The sequence below is a fragment of the Lotus japonicus genome, chromosome 5 (assembly GCF_012489685.1).
Source record: "Lotus japonicus ecotype B-129 chromosome 5, LjGifu_v1.2".
NCBI lineage: Eukaryota > Viridiplantae > Streptophyta > Magnoliopsida > Fabales > Fabaceae > Lotus > Lotus japonicus.
In genome coordinates, this window is record NC_080045.1 from 3,896,938 (window position 1) to 3,913,780 (window position 16,843).

A 16,843-nucleotide genomic window follows, 5' to 3' on the forward strand; every position below is an offset into this window, starting at 1 on the left:
CGGGCATAAAAGACTTAGCTCTAACCTTTTTATTGTAAGCTTTAGCAACGCGATCCTTTTGCCTGGTTAAGATATCCAACGCCAATAGTCTTTCCTCATCGAGATTGACTAATTCATCAAGCATCATATTCCAATAATCTTCACTTGGAATTTCCTCTTGCCTTTGGATTCTACATGACTGCTAATACATCTCTGCTGGTAATACCGCTTCTTGGCCGTACGCTAGTCGAAATGGTGTTGCCCCGGTAGTTTTTTTAGGTGAATTCCTGTAAGCCCAAACACTTGGCCCAATGTTTGATGCCATCTTCTAGGTTTTCGACCAACATGTTTTTTAATCAAGGAGATCAATGTTTTGTTGGCCGCTTCTACTTGACCATTCGCTTGAGCGTAATAGGGAGTTGAGGTTAGGAGTTTTATGCCCCAAGATTCCGCGAATGATGCCACTTTTTGGCCTACAAATACTGTGCCTTGGTCTGTAGTAAGTGACTCAGGTAACCCAAAACGATACACTATGTGATTCTGAATGAAATCGATCACCGTGTCCTGGGTAACATTTTGTAGAGAAATTGCCTCTACCCACTTGGTAAAGTAATCTATAGCCACTATTATGTACTTGTGTTGCCTAGAAGAACATGGGTTAATTTCGCCAATTAGGTCTAAAGCCCATCCCCTAAATGGCCAAGGTTTAATGATTGAGTGTAATTCACTTGCCGGCACATGTTGTATCCCTGCGTGTCTCTGGCAATCTTGGCACCCCTTGGCATACTCCATACAATCTTTCATAATAGTAGGCCAATACATCCCTTGTCGAAATAGAATCCATTTCATCTTGATCCCTGCCTGGTGGGCACCACATAACCCATCGTGAACGGCCGAGATTGCTACGAACGCGTCGTCTTCACTTAAACACTTCAGTAGTGTTCCGTCGACGTTTTTCTTGAATAGCTCGTTTCCCATGATGACATAGCTCATTGCCCTGTATTTCGTCTTTCTATCTGTGGTACCTACAGGATTTTGCAAGTAATCGACAATTGGCTTTCTCCAATCATTAGGTGCCATGTTGTTAATGACTAGGACGTTGAGGTCAGAGGGGTTTAGTTTTTCTTTGACTTCGATAAGCTCTTTTAGCCTATATTTATCGACCATATATCCTGACGCGATTTGTGCCAATTCATTGGCCTCTTGATTGTCTACTCTGGAAACATGGCCTAGCCTAGCGTCGTCGAATTTGGCCAACAGATTATTAGCTTTCGTGTAGTACTTAGCTAGATTTTCACTGATGCATTTGTATTCCTTGGTGAGTTGCTTTATTACCAACTCAGAGTCTCCTTTTACGATAACATTCTTTGCCCCAAGGGCTATCAGGATTTCGAGGCCTGATATCAATGCCTCATACTCGGCCTCATTGTTCGAGCAATTCTTCTTAATCCTAAACTTGAATTTCGTGGGGATGCCCCCTGGGATACTATGAACATCCCAATTCCAGTGCCATTTTTATGGCTGGAACCGTCGAAAAACAGCTTCCAAGGTTGGATGCCCACATAAGTTACAATTTCTTTAGGCAAAGTGTGATCTACTAGGAAATCAGCAATTGCCTGCCCCTTAACTGCCTTTAGTGGGGCGTAAGTGAGTGAATATTCGGTTAGGGCCAGAGCCCATTTACCAACTCGACTATGCAAGATAGGTTTAGATAACATGTGCTTTATTATATCATAGTGAGAAAAAACCATTACATCAATTGGCTTTATATAATATTTCAGCTTTACACAAGAGAAGTACAAGCATAAGCACAATTTCTCGATCATGGTGTATCGAGTTTCTGCATCATTCAACACCCTACTTAAGTAAAATATGGCTCTCTCCTTGCTATCTTCATCTTCTTGAGCCAACATGCTTCCAATGGTTCCATCTGTGGCAGAGATATACAGCTTCATTGGCTTTCCCCCTATAGGTTGTGCCATTACAGGTGGACTGGACAAGTACGCTTTGAGTTCATCGAATGCTTTCTGGTGCTCTGCTTCCCAACGAAACGTGTCTTCTTTCTTGAGTCGAAGAAGTGGGGAAAATGATTTGGTCTTCTCGCTGAGGTTGGCAATAAATCTCCTTAGGAAGTTAATCTTTCCTAACAATGATTGCAGTTGTTTCTTACTGGTTGGTGGACTTGTGTCGAGAATGGCTTTGACTTTGTTCTTGTTGATCTCGATGCCCTTTTTATGCACCACAAAACCCAAAAAGTCACCTGCAATAACACCAAAGGCACATTTAAGGGGATTCATCTTCAAGCCATATTTTCTCATCCTCTCAAAGGATTTCCTTAGATGCAACAAATGGTCATCCCTTGATGGGGATTTCACCACAATGTCATCAATGTAAACCTGCATGAAAGTTTCAATAAAATCATGAAAAATGGTATTCATTACCCTTTGGTAGGTCGCGCCAGCGTTTTTCAACCCAAATGGCATGACCACCCACTCGTATGTTCCCAAGGCACCAGGACATCGAAAAGCTGTTTTCGACACATCCTCTTCTGCTATGAAGATTTGATTGTAGCCTGAGTAACCATCCAACAAGCTTAAGTATTCATGACCAGCAGTTGAATCCACCATCATTTCAGCAATAGGCATGTGATACTCGTCTTTTGGAGTGGCAGCGTTAAGATCTCGAAAATCAATGCAAATTCTCATCTTGCCATTCTTTTTGATCACTGGAACCACGTTGGCTAACCAGTCCACGTATCGAGCCGTTCTGATAAATTTACACCTAAGGAGTCTTTCGATTTCTTCCTTGATCTTTACCAACACATCTGGATGGAACCTCCTGGGTAATTGCTTGACTGGTTTCTTGTCTTCTTTGATGGGTAACTTCAATTCCACCAATTCTCGACTGAGGCCAGGCATTTCATCGTAATCCCAAGCGAAACAGTCTTTGAATTCCTTGAGTAATTTCACCATCTTATCCTTTAATTCTGGGTCAATAAGAGCACTGATGTATGTTGGCCTCTTATCTGAGCCATCACCCAGGTCCACTTCTTCCAAAGGGTCTTGTGCTTCCATTTTCTTGGACACGTCGACCACTGGCTTTTCGAAGCCTAATGGGCCGTCATCGTAGATGCAATCTAGCCTCAAATTGCAAAGGTCCTCAAATTCGCATTCATCGACGCTCTGCTCGTTTTTCCTTATGCACGTGTTATCCTTATGTGCTTTCGCCTCCTCCTGAGATGTCATTTCGACAGGCAGAATTGAGGCATTGGCTTCGTCAGTAGCCATTTCTTTGGCTATCCTTGCGGCCTCCAAGGCCGTCCTTATTCTGTTTTCGGCTGCGTAAGCCGAAATTCGAGCTAGGCTCGAATTAATCATCTTTAACCTCGTTTTGCCACTCAGTTGTGGCATCTTTTTCTTCATCGCTGTGCCATCCACTCATGGCATCAGGTTTGTATGCTTCATTAAGGTTTAAACCCCTGATGGGATCCAACGTCACCGAGTACTCCGAATACGGGTTGAAATATTGAGAGGCCACTGTGTCTAGAGGAGCAATTGTGGCTAAACTCTTTTCGAAATTCTTCTTGCTGACGTAACCTGTCTCCGCTAAGTAGTAGCTCTGATCTGCTTGCACGTTCTCGATGACTCCATCTGCTTTCCAAATGGAAATACGTTGGTGCAGAGTTGAGGGCACTGCCCCCACGCCGTGGATCCATTCTCTCCCCAATAGCAGGTTGTAGTTGACTTTTGAGGGCACCACGATAAACAATGTGGAACGGGCCACCGTTCCTACGGTTATGTTCATCATAATTGCTCCTAAAGAAGAACCTGTCTTCCCTTCGTAGTCAGAAAGGACCATGTCGTGGGGGATTAAGTCTGCTTCAGTTTTGCCTAACTTCTTGAGCATAAACTTAGGCATTAAATTGATTGTGGCCCCTCCGTTGACAAGAACTTTGTTGACTCCTTTTTCATCGACTTTGGCCCAAACGAATAACGGCTTCAAGTGTCTTTTCATCTGCTCCGTTGGCCTCTGGAAAATAGCTCTTTCATCTTCGACGGATCCTTTTTGCATCACGTAGTAGCACAAGGGGTTGTCATCTGGCTCCTCCTCGTCGTAGTAGTCTTCTTCATTCTCGGTGACCTCCGAGATCCTGTCGAATTCAGCGGGTAAGATAGATACTATGCAGATGATGTTAAGATCTTCCCCATCGCTATCATCGAAATCGTCGAGCATGTCTTCATCCTCGTCCTCAGCCACATCTTTCCCTTTTTCTTTGGTCGGGTTTGGGGGCACAACTGTTCCCTGTTTGATAGCGTGGTCGAGCTGGCTGATGATTGACGCCACACTAGGTTCCTTGTGAGGGTTGTCTTCTGGCTTTATGTCCCATAATGAACGGAACTTGCCACCTCTTTCTCTCTCAGCTTTTCTTTTCCTCAGGAAACGTCTGAATTGAGTCCTAGTCATTTGCTCAGGAGCATAATAATTCCCATAGCCATAGGAATAGTTCCGCGACACACGGGAATTGTTGATGTAAGATGACCCCTGGCCTAAGTCGATTTTCTGCCACTTGGGGTATGGTTTTGGTCTTGGGGGTGTTGGCCTAAACCATTGATTCTTTGGCAAACCAGCATCAGGGACATAAGTCTTGTCCTTGATTCTTGACTTTTGGCCTTTGTGGCCATCGAGCTCTTGATCTCTTTCAACCCACTCCTCGTGGGGATATTTCAACCTTCTAGACACAGGCATTTTGCTCTGGTAATGCCTCTTCATCTCAGAATCTTGATAGGCTTTAGCTGCTGACTTGTCAAAAACGGCACTACATCGAGGACAAAGCATGACCTCCTTCTCGCTATCTTTGCTTCGTGACAAAAACTCGACAAGAGTTTCTCCTGCCTTGGGGTAAACCTCCTCTAGGCTCACCTCTGTCGCGACTTCTGGTTCTTCGACAGCCATGTTTTCCTCCTTTGCTTCCTCGAGTGTCAGGCCCAGATTCAGCTTCTCAGAAATGTCAACCATGCCAATGTAGAAAGGTTCCACGTAGTTGGCTTCAGCTACCTGCAGCGGGTCGGAGTCAATCTTCATTTGGCTTTTGGCTTTTTCGTCATACTTGAGCCTTCCCGAGTCCAATGCCCCCTGCACAAGATCCCTGAAACGAACACATTGTGAGGTCCAATGACCAAAAAAGTTGTGATATTTACAATATTTCTTCCCCTTCCTTTGTTCAGGAGAAGGAAGTTTTTGGTCTTTAGGGACCACAAGCAAACCATCAGACACAAGTATATCATAAATTGCATCACATTTGGTCACATCAAAAGTATAAGTTTTCACAGCAGGAATCGTGTTCTTGGGGTTTTCCTCCCCAAGTTTGTTTTCACGCGGTTTCAATGCTTTACAAATATAAGGATCACCTGGCTGAAGTTCAGCCAGATTGGCATCGTTTAATTCGACGTCTTCAGGGACTTCTCGATAGACACACGGACTTTGACATACTGGATCAGCATCTAGGTATGCCACTTTTTCCTTCTTTGGCCACTTAGTGGTCTTGGCCCTCTCCTCAGACTTCTCGGCCTTTAGTAATTCGATGTGCCTCACTCTGTCTGCGAGTAGAGACATATCTCGAATATACTGAGTGTCGATTTTCTTTCTAATAGAATACTCTAGACCACCAGCGGCTAAGACAACTAGCTCATGCTCGGGGACATGGGTGAAACATCGAGATTTAAGCATCCTAAACCTGTTTAGGTAATCATCAATAGACTCTGCTGGCTTTCTTTTAACACTAGCCAGATCCTTCAGACTTACTTTGCACTCTCCCCTAAAGAACTGTTCATGGAAAATTCTTTCCAACTGAGCCCATGTGTGGACTGACCTAGGAGCGAGGGTGGTGAACCAGGTAAATGCATTCTTGGTTAAAGAACTCGGGAAGTACTTCATTTTTAAATTTTCATTGATGGCTAAGTCTCCTGCTTCGATTTGGTACCTGGCTATGTGTTCTACAGTGGACTCTCCTGAATCCCCCGAGAACTTAGTGAATTTGGGGACCTTCCAGCCTCGAGGAAGTTCTGATTCGAGAACCGCCTCTGTAAAGGCTGACACAAAATGGGGTCTATTCGCGAAACCCACGTTGAAACCATGTTGGTTCAACAATTGCTCCACCACATCAGCAACATTTTGTTGCCCCCCAGCATTCTGGTGTCGAATTCTCTCTAGCACACCATCAGCGTGTTCTTCCCTGTTTACCATATACACATTTTGCAATGGTGGCTGCACTGCCTCGTACAAAGGGTTTGCCCTCATCTCTTGGTGCTGCGGTGCCTGATAGCGCACAGGGGCAGGGACATGGTTAGGCAACGGGATTTGGTTAATCCCTGGTGCCGGTTGGATTTCGACTGGTGCCCCCAAAGCTGTCGCCAAACGATCCATCTGTCGTGCCAAATGCTGGTTATTGGCATTATTATTTTGGAGCACATGGTTGATTAGCTCACCTATCTGTCGAGATAACATGTTAACCATTTCATGGTTACTATCATCTACTTGTTGCCTAATGGCTTGAAGTGAACCAGTATTCATACCTGTAGATAAATAAATTTGTGAACTAGATCCAGGAATAGGAGGGCTAACTCGACTCCCCAAATTCAGCATTGTTCCATTTGCCCCAAAAGGGGGTATGCTGAATGGAGGAACATTTTCAGGGAATGTCGAATACGTGTCTTGTATGCCTTGCATCATAGACGTAGGCATACCATAAGGCATGTTTTCCCTCGTAACCGTAGGAACAATTTGTGCCTGTACTGATGTAGATACAGGCATTTCTGCAACTGCAGAAATTGCTACATTCTGGGTTGGCATAGTGGTGCCATGCCCCATTCCAGTAGACACTTCTTCATTATTGTTACCACTACTTCCCCCAGGGCTGCTCTGATTACCCACGTTAGACCCTTGAGGAGAGGTTCTTCCTCGATTGCTCGCCATACTTATAGTCTTACCACTTCTCAGGTGCATATAAATCACAATCAAGGCAAGTAACAAATACCAAATAGCATGCAGCAAACAAAACACACAAAACGCTTCTGTAAAACTTAGTTTTCACAAAAACGGTCCCACCGAGGCGTGCCAATTTGTTTACGTGGTTTTTTGGTAAACAAATATCCTCTTAGTTCGACTAAAGGAAGTTTAGATTCGGGGTCCTTTTGAGAAAACGCTTTGCCAAAGTATTGTGTGTGTAAATGTTTTTTCGACAACACCAAGTTGGTTTAAACAGAACTGAATTTCATTAAACACAGGTCAATTACAAAGAAATCACATATATCAAAATAACATAAAAACTACAAGAGATAAGGATCTCGACAGGGAAATGCATAGAAGAACTGGGGAATTAACAAGCTTAAATGCAAGAAAACTAAAGTGTTGGTTCTGCAACATACTCCTCCATCATCACGTTTTGCTCTCTGAGTCTCATTGATGCGGACGTTTAGAGCTTTTGGTGAATTTTCAGAGTTTTGAGTTGGGAACCCCTCTTTCTGCTGCTGCTTCTTCTATTTATAGTGCTGTTCCTGCCCACGTTCTTGGCGGTTTTTCTTGGATGCATGATGGCTTCGTGGGTTTTGAATTTTGGTGCCATGCCCCACGTTTAGCCGGTGGTCTTCGCGCACGTGACTTTATTACCGCGTGGATGGTTCTGAGTCGTGGGCAACCGTTGCTATTCGTGGCATCGTGGGTATATGCACGTGCTTGTAGTTGCTTGTTACTCGGTAACTGCCTCTTCCATTAAGATGGTCGAGATTTCTTCATCTGCTGAGTTTGTCGAGATATAGCTCTCACTAACTTGACTTTGAGGGACACCGTATGCTGAGTTGCCGGTTTCGCCATAACCCTTGTTGTCGAGAACTCACCTTTGCACCATGGTGTCGAGAGTCGTGGTGCTCGTAATTTTAGCTTAACACCCATTTTTTGATATCTCAGTCTTGATGTTTAACATCCTAAAAGTTATTCTCTCCAAACTCCAGGTTCCAGCTTAGTGACAAGCACATTCTAACTTTTAAGAACAACATTAGAGTACAGATGCTCGATACATAACTTTTTTTTGGTCATTATTAACTTTGGAGTTGTCTATTGAGCATGTCGAGCGTTTCACGTTTAGTGCTTGTTTGGAATAGCAATGGACAACGCTCAGGCGCACGTAATTCCTACAACAGCAATGTGTCGTATTGGCAAATACGCACTATTGAAGCATTTGACGTGGAACCATCCGAGTTGTATGTTAGGTTCACTTTAAATAAAGTGTGGAATCCGCATTTTAGAAATGGAAAATGTCTTTGCGCATGTTTATTTTAGTGTTAGAGCCACCACAGCGTGATTTTACAAATTTCAATGCGCCGACGATGAAACTAGTTTCTATATTATAATTAACCTGTCTTTTTGACTATCTAAAGAAGCTGCTACTATGTTTAGATTCTTTTGATAAGATGCTACTATGTTTAAATGCTAAAACACACGAAGTAAATAATTTAATATTTTTTACTCAAACATGATTATCTTTGATATAAAATAAGTGTGAAACACTTGAACTATAGGCAAGTAAAACTATACATACTCAAATAGAATAAGAGTAGGAATTCCTAATTGGATGATTCTACACACTAACATAAACAATCCAATTAGAAGATCTACATTCAATATTTAAAACAAGTCAATTAAACAAAAAAAAAAAATTAGCCGGATAATAGTTTAGATGAATGAAGGAGACAGTGGAGGGTAGGAGGACTCTGAGCTGGGTGAATGGGACATTGAGCCAGTTGTACCAAATGGATTCTTTTTTGGAAAAATGGTGAAATATAATCATTACTCATCTTCTAATAATAATTCTTCACTTCTTCTAGAACATTTTTACAAGTACAACGTAGATCTCCTGGTATCATTGTGAAAAGACAAATTATTTTACAAGATAATACAAACATTTACACCAGTTCATCATGATGAATATTGCAATGAAGACCCGTGAGTAATATTTTTTTAGTTACCAAGCCATTCTTATTTTATCGTTGAAGTTTTTCAAGTAAGGATTAAGTTGACTAATATATCACGATTAAAGAATTATTTTTTGACAATTTATTCTTTTATGCTTTTTAAGCACTGAAATAGAAATTTAGCAGGTGCTAGTTTTGCAATTAGTGGCGGTTTACAACTGCCCAAAATGTTTCATAGATACACAACCTTATTTGTAGTTGTTTCTACGTAATCACATCGCGGGTATGAGATGTTAGAGCAATTAGTAGTAGTTTTCAGTATAATAGATTTTTGGATTGGATTCTAGATGATGTTGAATCTCATGAAAATAACTCATTTTCACCTATTTGTCTTTCTATCTTTTTCTGCATTTTCTGTCACATCACAAATCATATCATTCATTTCTCTCTCAATTCTATCTAATCTCACAAGGTGGAGGTGAAATTGGTATGTCAACTAAACATTATTCTAAATATATCTATCTTAATCTTAATTGATACAGAATTTAGCGTCTAAAATAAAAAATCTATATTTAAACCTTAACTCTATTTCTACGAGATAATATTAATAACAAACTCAACCTAAACAATTATTTCTTTAAAAAAAATATTTGTATTAGAAAACTTTTAATATTTCAAGCTTTTAATTTTCGGTGAATTCAATATTTTCGAGTTTGTTTTTTGGTCAACAATATTTTCAAGCTCAAACCCAATCAAATCATTATTTTATTTTTGTCAATCCACAACAGAGTCTCAAGAAGGAAAAAGCCCATAACTTCATAGTTTATATCAGGCTTTATTATGCCGCCGTTTAGAGTGAAAGCACAAGGTGGTGTATACACTACAGTGAAGCATGGCAGAGAGGAGCAAAGAGCTTCTTCAGTTTGAGCACAAAGACTTACCCTTTTCATCCACAGGTCTCTCTACACTTCTCCATTTGAATGTCTTTCCTATCCTTTTTGTTGGATTCTCTAATCATGAAGTTGCTTTTGTTTTTGCAGAATCTGCTCTTCTTGTTTGTGATAATAAACGAGAATCAAAGAGAATACCCTCTAATGGGTCACTCAAGACTGCCCCAGTTCCCCCAAGCCAACGTACTGTTTCATATTCATCTTAAGTTTTTATCTTTTACCTGCTCTTACCAACACTGATTTTTCTTAAAGCAGAACCTATGCTAATGCTTATAATAATCAAGTTCTGTTTTTTTTAAAGCTTTTCTGTAATGTAATTATTGATTGTATTATTTTTCATGAACCAACAATTCTAAAAGTTTAAGCTATTGGGTTTAAACATTTTTATATTATACTTCTAACATGCCTCTCACCTAAGTTCATTAGGCTTCATGTGTGAACATTGCACAGACCTTCAATGTGCTTAGATTCCACATTTTATTAGAATAATTGGACTATTGGAGGCAATAACTATCATGGTCTGCATCGCGAAAATGTGGACAAACAAATGCCGGTTGATGCGGCCACAATTGCAGTCTTGATGCCAATGTGGTGATTTCAAAATCCCATTATGTTGCGTCAGCAATTGCAGTTGTGGACTGCAATGTGAAACCATGATAACTAGCCATTGTAGTTGTGGACCGCAATTTGAGACCATGATAACTATAGACTGCTTAGTGATAGATATTCTTAATACCATGCCATGAACCATCTATTCTAAAGCTTAAGGTGTTGTTGGGTGAAGATACATGAATTATTTTTATATTATACTTCTAACATGATTGTTGTGGTGCTTATTTGTTCATGCAACTGTGTTGCTTTTGTGCACTTGTATTTTATGCAAAACTGATTGACTGTATTAGAGGCTATTCTTACAAGTGAAATAGTTTAAGCAGGGAAATCAAAGTTCAAAATCTTATACTTCATATTGGTGATCCAATATAAACTCATCCTTGACAGCAAAATCTCTCTTTTATTTCCCTGGGCTTATTCCCATGAATCAAATTGGGTTTTCTCTGCCTGTTCTGATGCACTTTGTAATTGTATTACAACTTTATATCTATGTAGTTGTTCCCTTAAGATTCTTAAACTTATGGTTTGAAGAAATACTAATATGAATATATCAGACAATGAGATAATGTTACCTTTCTTTCTCAGAGATTTCATTGTTGAGTTTTATTAGGTGTATATTACAGTACATAGTTATATTCTAGCATTAAGTAGTTACTTTTTCAATATTGCAAACTCTATCAAGATGAATTAAAATAAAATTAACTAAAATCCTAGCCTGACATAAAATTTTATTATTTGTGCAGTTTTAGGGAAGGTTAGAGACTTCCTAGGAGTGATGTCAGAAGCTAATAAGCGGCTGGAACTTGATGCAAAGGTTAAACCTTGATTCCTAATTGAATCCATAATTTTCACTGTTTTTCCCTCTTTATACTTTTTTTCCTCTATTTTCTTATAAATTAAGTTCTAAAAATTATGTAGGACCATCCTGAGAATTATAATATTGAAGAGTTAACTGGAAATGAATCCCAAGTTATTGAAATGGTCAGTATACATATAATCCCGCTACCTACCTGTCTTCAATTATATTATCATGACTTGCAAATAATGGATTAAATTAGTTACTTTGGGTTTCATTTTCTTGCAGGATTTGATGCTTGGTGTTGCTGATCTTCATACACCTGAGGCTGTGGCTGCTGCTGAATCTGCTGTTTCCAGTCATGAGCCTGTGATTCCATTGGCCGGTGATGATAGTGAAACTGATTCAGATGATGACCGTGGGGGTGATAAAATTGGATCAACTAAGCCTAGCTGGCTACTTGGTGAAAAGCTGTAGCGTAATTAAAACAAACTGAACGTCACGTCACCACATTTGTAGAATTGAATTTGTTTATTCTGAACTTAATATGTATATGTCTATCACGATTATGATCAGATTCTAGTGAGGAAATATATAGCTCTATAATTGAAGCCTCATTAACTGACTCTTGAGCTGAATTATACTCCCAAGACTGCATGTTTGGAAGGTTTTCATTTCATTGGAGATCCTACCCTGAAAATGTCAGTCAAGAATTGTAAGTTTTCTGCAAGTATTTGAGAATACCATGTTTTCTGTGAAGTTTTATATATATATATATTCAACAATGTTATCAGTTCAAAAAAAAAAAAACAATGTTATCTTACCTTGTAAGCAGCACCATAAGTAAACCTTGTCCAAGTTTATTACAATCAGAGAAGTCGTTTGTAGCATCTGGTATGGTGTTAAAGTTGAATTGCAATGACTCAGGAATTTCAATTTCATTGATATCATCATCTTCTTCTTGAGCTTCACATAGGGAATGGGTTTTAATTAGTAACTTTTCCTTCATAAGTAGTCCAGACGTGACTTGACTAATACTCGTGACTACAATAAAACCTTGTTTAAGTACATGTTTGGTTTGCACGTTTGAAATTCACATTAAACCTTAAAATCACATTAAGTTACAAGATAGAGCTTATTTGCTTAAGTATTTTGGAGTACGTTTCCAACACACATCCAAACATGCACTATAACTTTGTTATATATAACTTCTTAGTGTGAAATCAGCACATAATGGATCATGAAGTCAACTTCACGGTACAGTAGTGTTTTTACACAAAAAACAGCTATCAGTAAAGAATAACATGACACAAGTACCTTGTGAAGAACGGAAGAAGTCTTACGTACAATGGTGGTGGATGGGGGAGTAGGTGCTGCTGCTGTAGGTCCATAGAAGAGAAGATTGGTTACAAATCTAATGTTACGAATTGGCCTAACAATTCTGCCACCTATATATCTTGTCTTCACAACAATCCATGGCGATACTTGCAGTAGGCACAACCAAGCAAGCATTGCATTGCACTGTGACTCAGACAAATCAGGCATGCACTGCACCAAACCATACATGGTGTGGTGATTAGGACCTGGTGCACTTGATGCAGCTTTGCTTGTCAAGTTATCCAGCCCGTTTCTTACCATATTGGAATTATTATTACATTTTTGTTAATGATGCATAAATTTCCTTGAACAGGCCCAAAGGCACAAGGCCTAGCAAAATGTGGGACTACGAAATAGACTAAAAGATTTTGACCAAAAATATAATAATAGGCTAAAAGATACTCACTGTTAGGAGAAATAGAAAAGATGAAGAGAGAGCATAAGAGAAAGATGTGCTAGGGTTTCATTGGAGGCAAACAATAATCTAAAAGTATTACAATAAGAGACAAAGCAGAGTATAAATAGGTCAAGAGTAAAAGACTATACTATCCATAAAACCTAAATAATAAAATAATGTAATATTATCTAACATCCCCCCTCAAACTCACGATGCATCAACAGGAAGCATCGAGAGTTTGCCCATCAAGAAACGAAAACGCCTAGCAGAATGAGACTTAGTAAATAGGTCAGCAAGCTGCATGGAGGAGGACACAAAGGGCAAGGTGATAGTCCCCTGCTGAAAATGATGTCTAGTGAAATGACAATCAATCTCAATGTGTTTGGTGCGTTCATGAAAGACTGAGTTGCGAGTAATCTGGATGACACTCATATTATCACAATACATAGGAGTAGGTGCAGAGAGGGAGACACCCATGGATGCAAGGAGCCAACGCAACCAAACAATTTCTGCAGTAGTGGATGCCATGGCACGATATTCAGCTTCAATAGAAGATCGAGAGACAACAACTTACTTCTTACTTTTCCAAGAAATAAGAGAATCTACAAGGAAAATGCAAAAACCAGTTGTAGATTTTCGATCAGAGGGAGAACCAGCCCAATCAGCATCAGAGTAAGCACGCAGCTCCAATGAGGAAGAAGAGGGGAATAAGAGGCTTTGAAACTGAGTGCCCCGAAGATAACGAAGAATGCGAAGAATAGCTGCCCAATGAACTGTAGTAGGGGAGGAAACAAACTGACTAACAACATGCACTGCATATCGGGTCTAGTAATGGTAAGATACACCAAGCTACCAACAAGAGTGCGATACAAAGTAAGATCTTCCGAAGGGACACCATCAGATGAGTTATATCGAGTATTCATTTCAAGAGGAGTGTCAATTGTTCGAGTATCAGAGAGACGAGTTTGTGCAAGAATGGTGGCAATATACTTAGATTGAGAGAGGAGATAGCCTCGAGGGGAATAGTCAACCTCAATTCCCATAAAGTAACGAAGAGTCCCCAAATCTTTCATCTCAAATTGTTTAGCCAATTGAAGTTTCAAATTCGTAATCCCAACAACATCATCCCCAGTAATAATCATATCATCAACATAAAGAGATAGCAAAATACGACTATGAGGAGAGCATTTGACAAACAATGCAGAGTCATGTGGGCTGGAGGTGAAACCAAGTGATTCAATAACAATGGAAAACTTCTCAAACCAAGCACGAAGGGCTTGTTTAAGCCCGTAGAGAGCCTTCTTCAATTTGCAAACTTCACCTGGATTATGAGAAACACCTGGTGGAGGAACCATATAAACCTCTTCCTGTATATCACCATTCGAGAAGGCATTTTTAACATCTAGTTGGGAAATATGCCACTGACGAACAGACGCAACTGCAATAAGGGTCCGAATAGTGGTCATTTTAGCAACAGGAGCAAAGGTTTCTTCATAATCCATACCATACTGCTGAGAAAACCCCTAGCAACTAAACGAGCTTTGTATCTCTCAATTGACCCATCAGACTTGGTTTTGATCTTATAAACCCATCGAGAACCATTTGCAGTTTTTCCTGGTGGAAGAGAGACAAGTTCCCAAGTATTTGTCTTATGTAAAGCAAAGAGTTCTTCTTCCATAGCCTGCTGGCAACAAGGATCAAGAATTGCCTCTTTATAGGAGGAGGGCTCAGACAAGCTATGAATGGAGGTTAAAAATGAAGCAAATGAAGTGGAATAGAGAGAATAAACAAAATCAGGCTTTTGAGTGGACTTACGATCATGTTGAGGACGATGAGGTTGAGGATCTACAATCTCAGAAGCTTCTTGGGGAGGCATGGGTGCAGATGAAGCTTCAGAAGTAGCAGAACTACTAGTGTCGGCCCTGCAAAGCTCAACATGAGAATTAGTTTGACTATGGGGAACAAGGGGAGCATCTGTGATGACCGAATCTGTAGAAAAGGGATCAATGCGAATGAGATCAGATTTGGTAAGATCATGGGTACTAGAAGGAACAGTGTAAAAAGGAATATGTTCAAGAAACACGACATGGCGAGAGACATACAATTTTTTTACTTGTAGGGTCATAACAACGATAACCCTTTTGACCATCACTATACCCAAGAAAGACACAAATTGATGAACGAGATGACAACTTACTGCATTCTACATGCGGACGAAGAACAAAGCAAGTAGAACCAAAGACGCGCAATGTAGAATAATCAGGAGCATAACCATATAATTTTTCAAAAGGGGACAAACCTGAAGTGAGAGAGGTAGGGATTCTGTTAATGACATGAACAAAAGTGAGGACAGCTTCCCCCCAAAACTCACTAGGAACAGAAGCAGACAAGAGAAGAGAACGAGCAGTTTCAACAATATGACGATGTTTTCTTTCAGCAACTCCATTATGTTCAGGAGTATCGGTACAAGACGTTTGATGAGAAGTACCATCAGATGCAAGGAGTTCAGTAAACTTGTTAGAAGTATACTCACCACCTAAATCGCATCGAAAGCACTTAATAATAGCATTATGTTGAGTTTTAACCATAGCACGAAACATATGATAGACAGTTATAAAATCAGAACGATGTTTCATAAGATAAACCCAACAGTAACGAGTGCAATCATCAATGAAAGATACATAATATCTAGAACCACCTTTAGTAGCAATTGGGGATGGACCCCATACATAAGAATGAATTAAGTCGAAAGGTGCAACAGAAATTGAGACACTTTTACTAAAGGGAAAAGCAGAAAACTTAGCAAGTTTGCAACCACAACAATCAGAAATATCATTAGCTTGCAACTTTCTTAAAGCTCCTGTAGAAACTAAGTATTTCAAACGGGAGAAAGAAACATGACCAAGACGAGAATGTCATAAATAAAACTTAGAAGAGGACGGAGTCAAACGAAAGGACGACAAGTCTGCACTAGTAGCTGCAACATCTGGACTTCGTAGCTCTTCCAAAACATAAAGTCCCCCATATCTACGGCCTGTCCCAATCAGCCTCTGAGACCGCAAATCCTGCACATAACAATAGGTAGAAGAAAAGGAAAGTAAGCAACCAGAATCACATAACTGACTTATAGAAATAAGACCCACACATAATTTAGGAATGTAATAGACATCTAGAATAGATAAACGAGATGTGGAAACAGAACCAATTCCTGCTACAGGTAGAGGTGTGCCATCAGCTGTTACAATAGGTACAATTGAAACAGGGTGTATGGACACAAATGATTTGAGATCAGGTGACATGTGATGACATGCTCCAGAGTCAAGGATCCACAAGGATGGAAAAATACCTGAGGGACTGGTGGATGGCAAACCTAAGTTGGACTCGGCAGAAGATTGTGCAGCAGACATAACAGACATGGAATATGAGTGTGTGGAAGACGGTACAGGCATGGCTGACGATTGTGCAGCAAGGAATTTGTTGAATTGTGCAGTAAGATCATCTAAGGAAGGACCAGAAACATATTTGCTCTCATCAAACACAGTAGTAACTGCATTAGTATTAGGTGCTGGAGGCCTGAAGTTCTTAAAGTTGCTTTGGTTGAACTGACTCGAAGGCTTCCATTGAGAGGATTGTTGTGTTTGTTGTGCCTTGTTCACCAGTTTTGGACATTGGGCTTTCCAATGCCCTTTTTACTTACAAAAGCTACATTCATCAAGACCAACTTTTACATGAGATTTTCCTTTAAAAGGAGGGACAGCAAGAACAG

The 16,843-nt window shown here is 40.1% G+C and overlaps 1 protein-coding gene across 1 annotated transcript; it reads left to right on the top strand.

The window, feature by feature from the left end:
* The first annotated feature begins 9,753 nt into the window (after positions 1-9,753).
* LOC130716936 (uncharacterized) lies at positions 9,754-12,062 on the top strand. Its single transcript, XM_057566992.1, has 5 exons — positions 9,754-9,901; positions 9,986-10,078; positions 11,251-11,321; positions 11,426-11,488; positions 11,592-12,062. The coding sequence occupies exons 1-5, from the start codon at positions 9,838-9,840 to the stop codon at positions 11,778-11,780; spliced, it is 480 nt and encodes a 159-aa protein (XP_057422975.1). The 5' UTR covers positions 9,754-9,837; the 3' UTR covers positions 11,781-12,062.
* Positions 12,063-16,843: the final 4,781 nt, after the last annotated feature.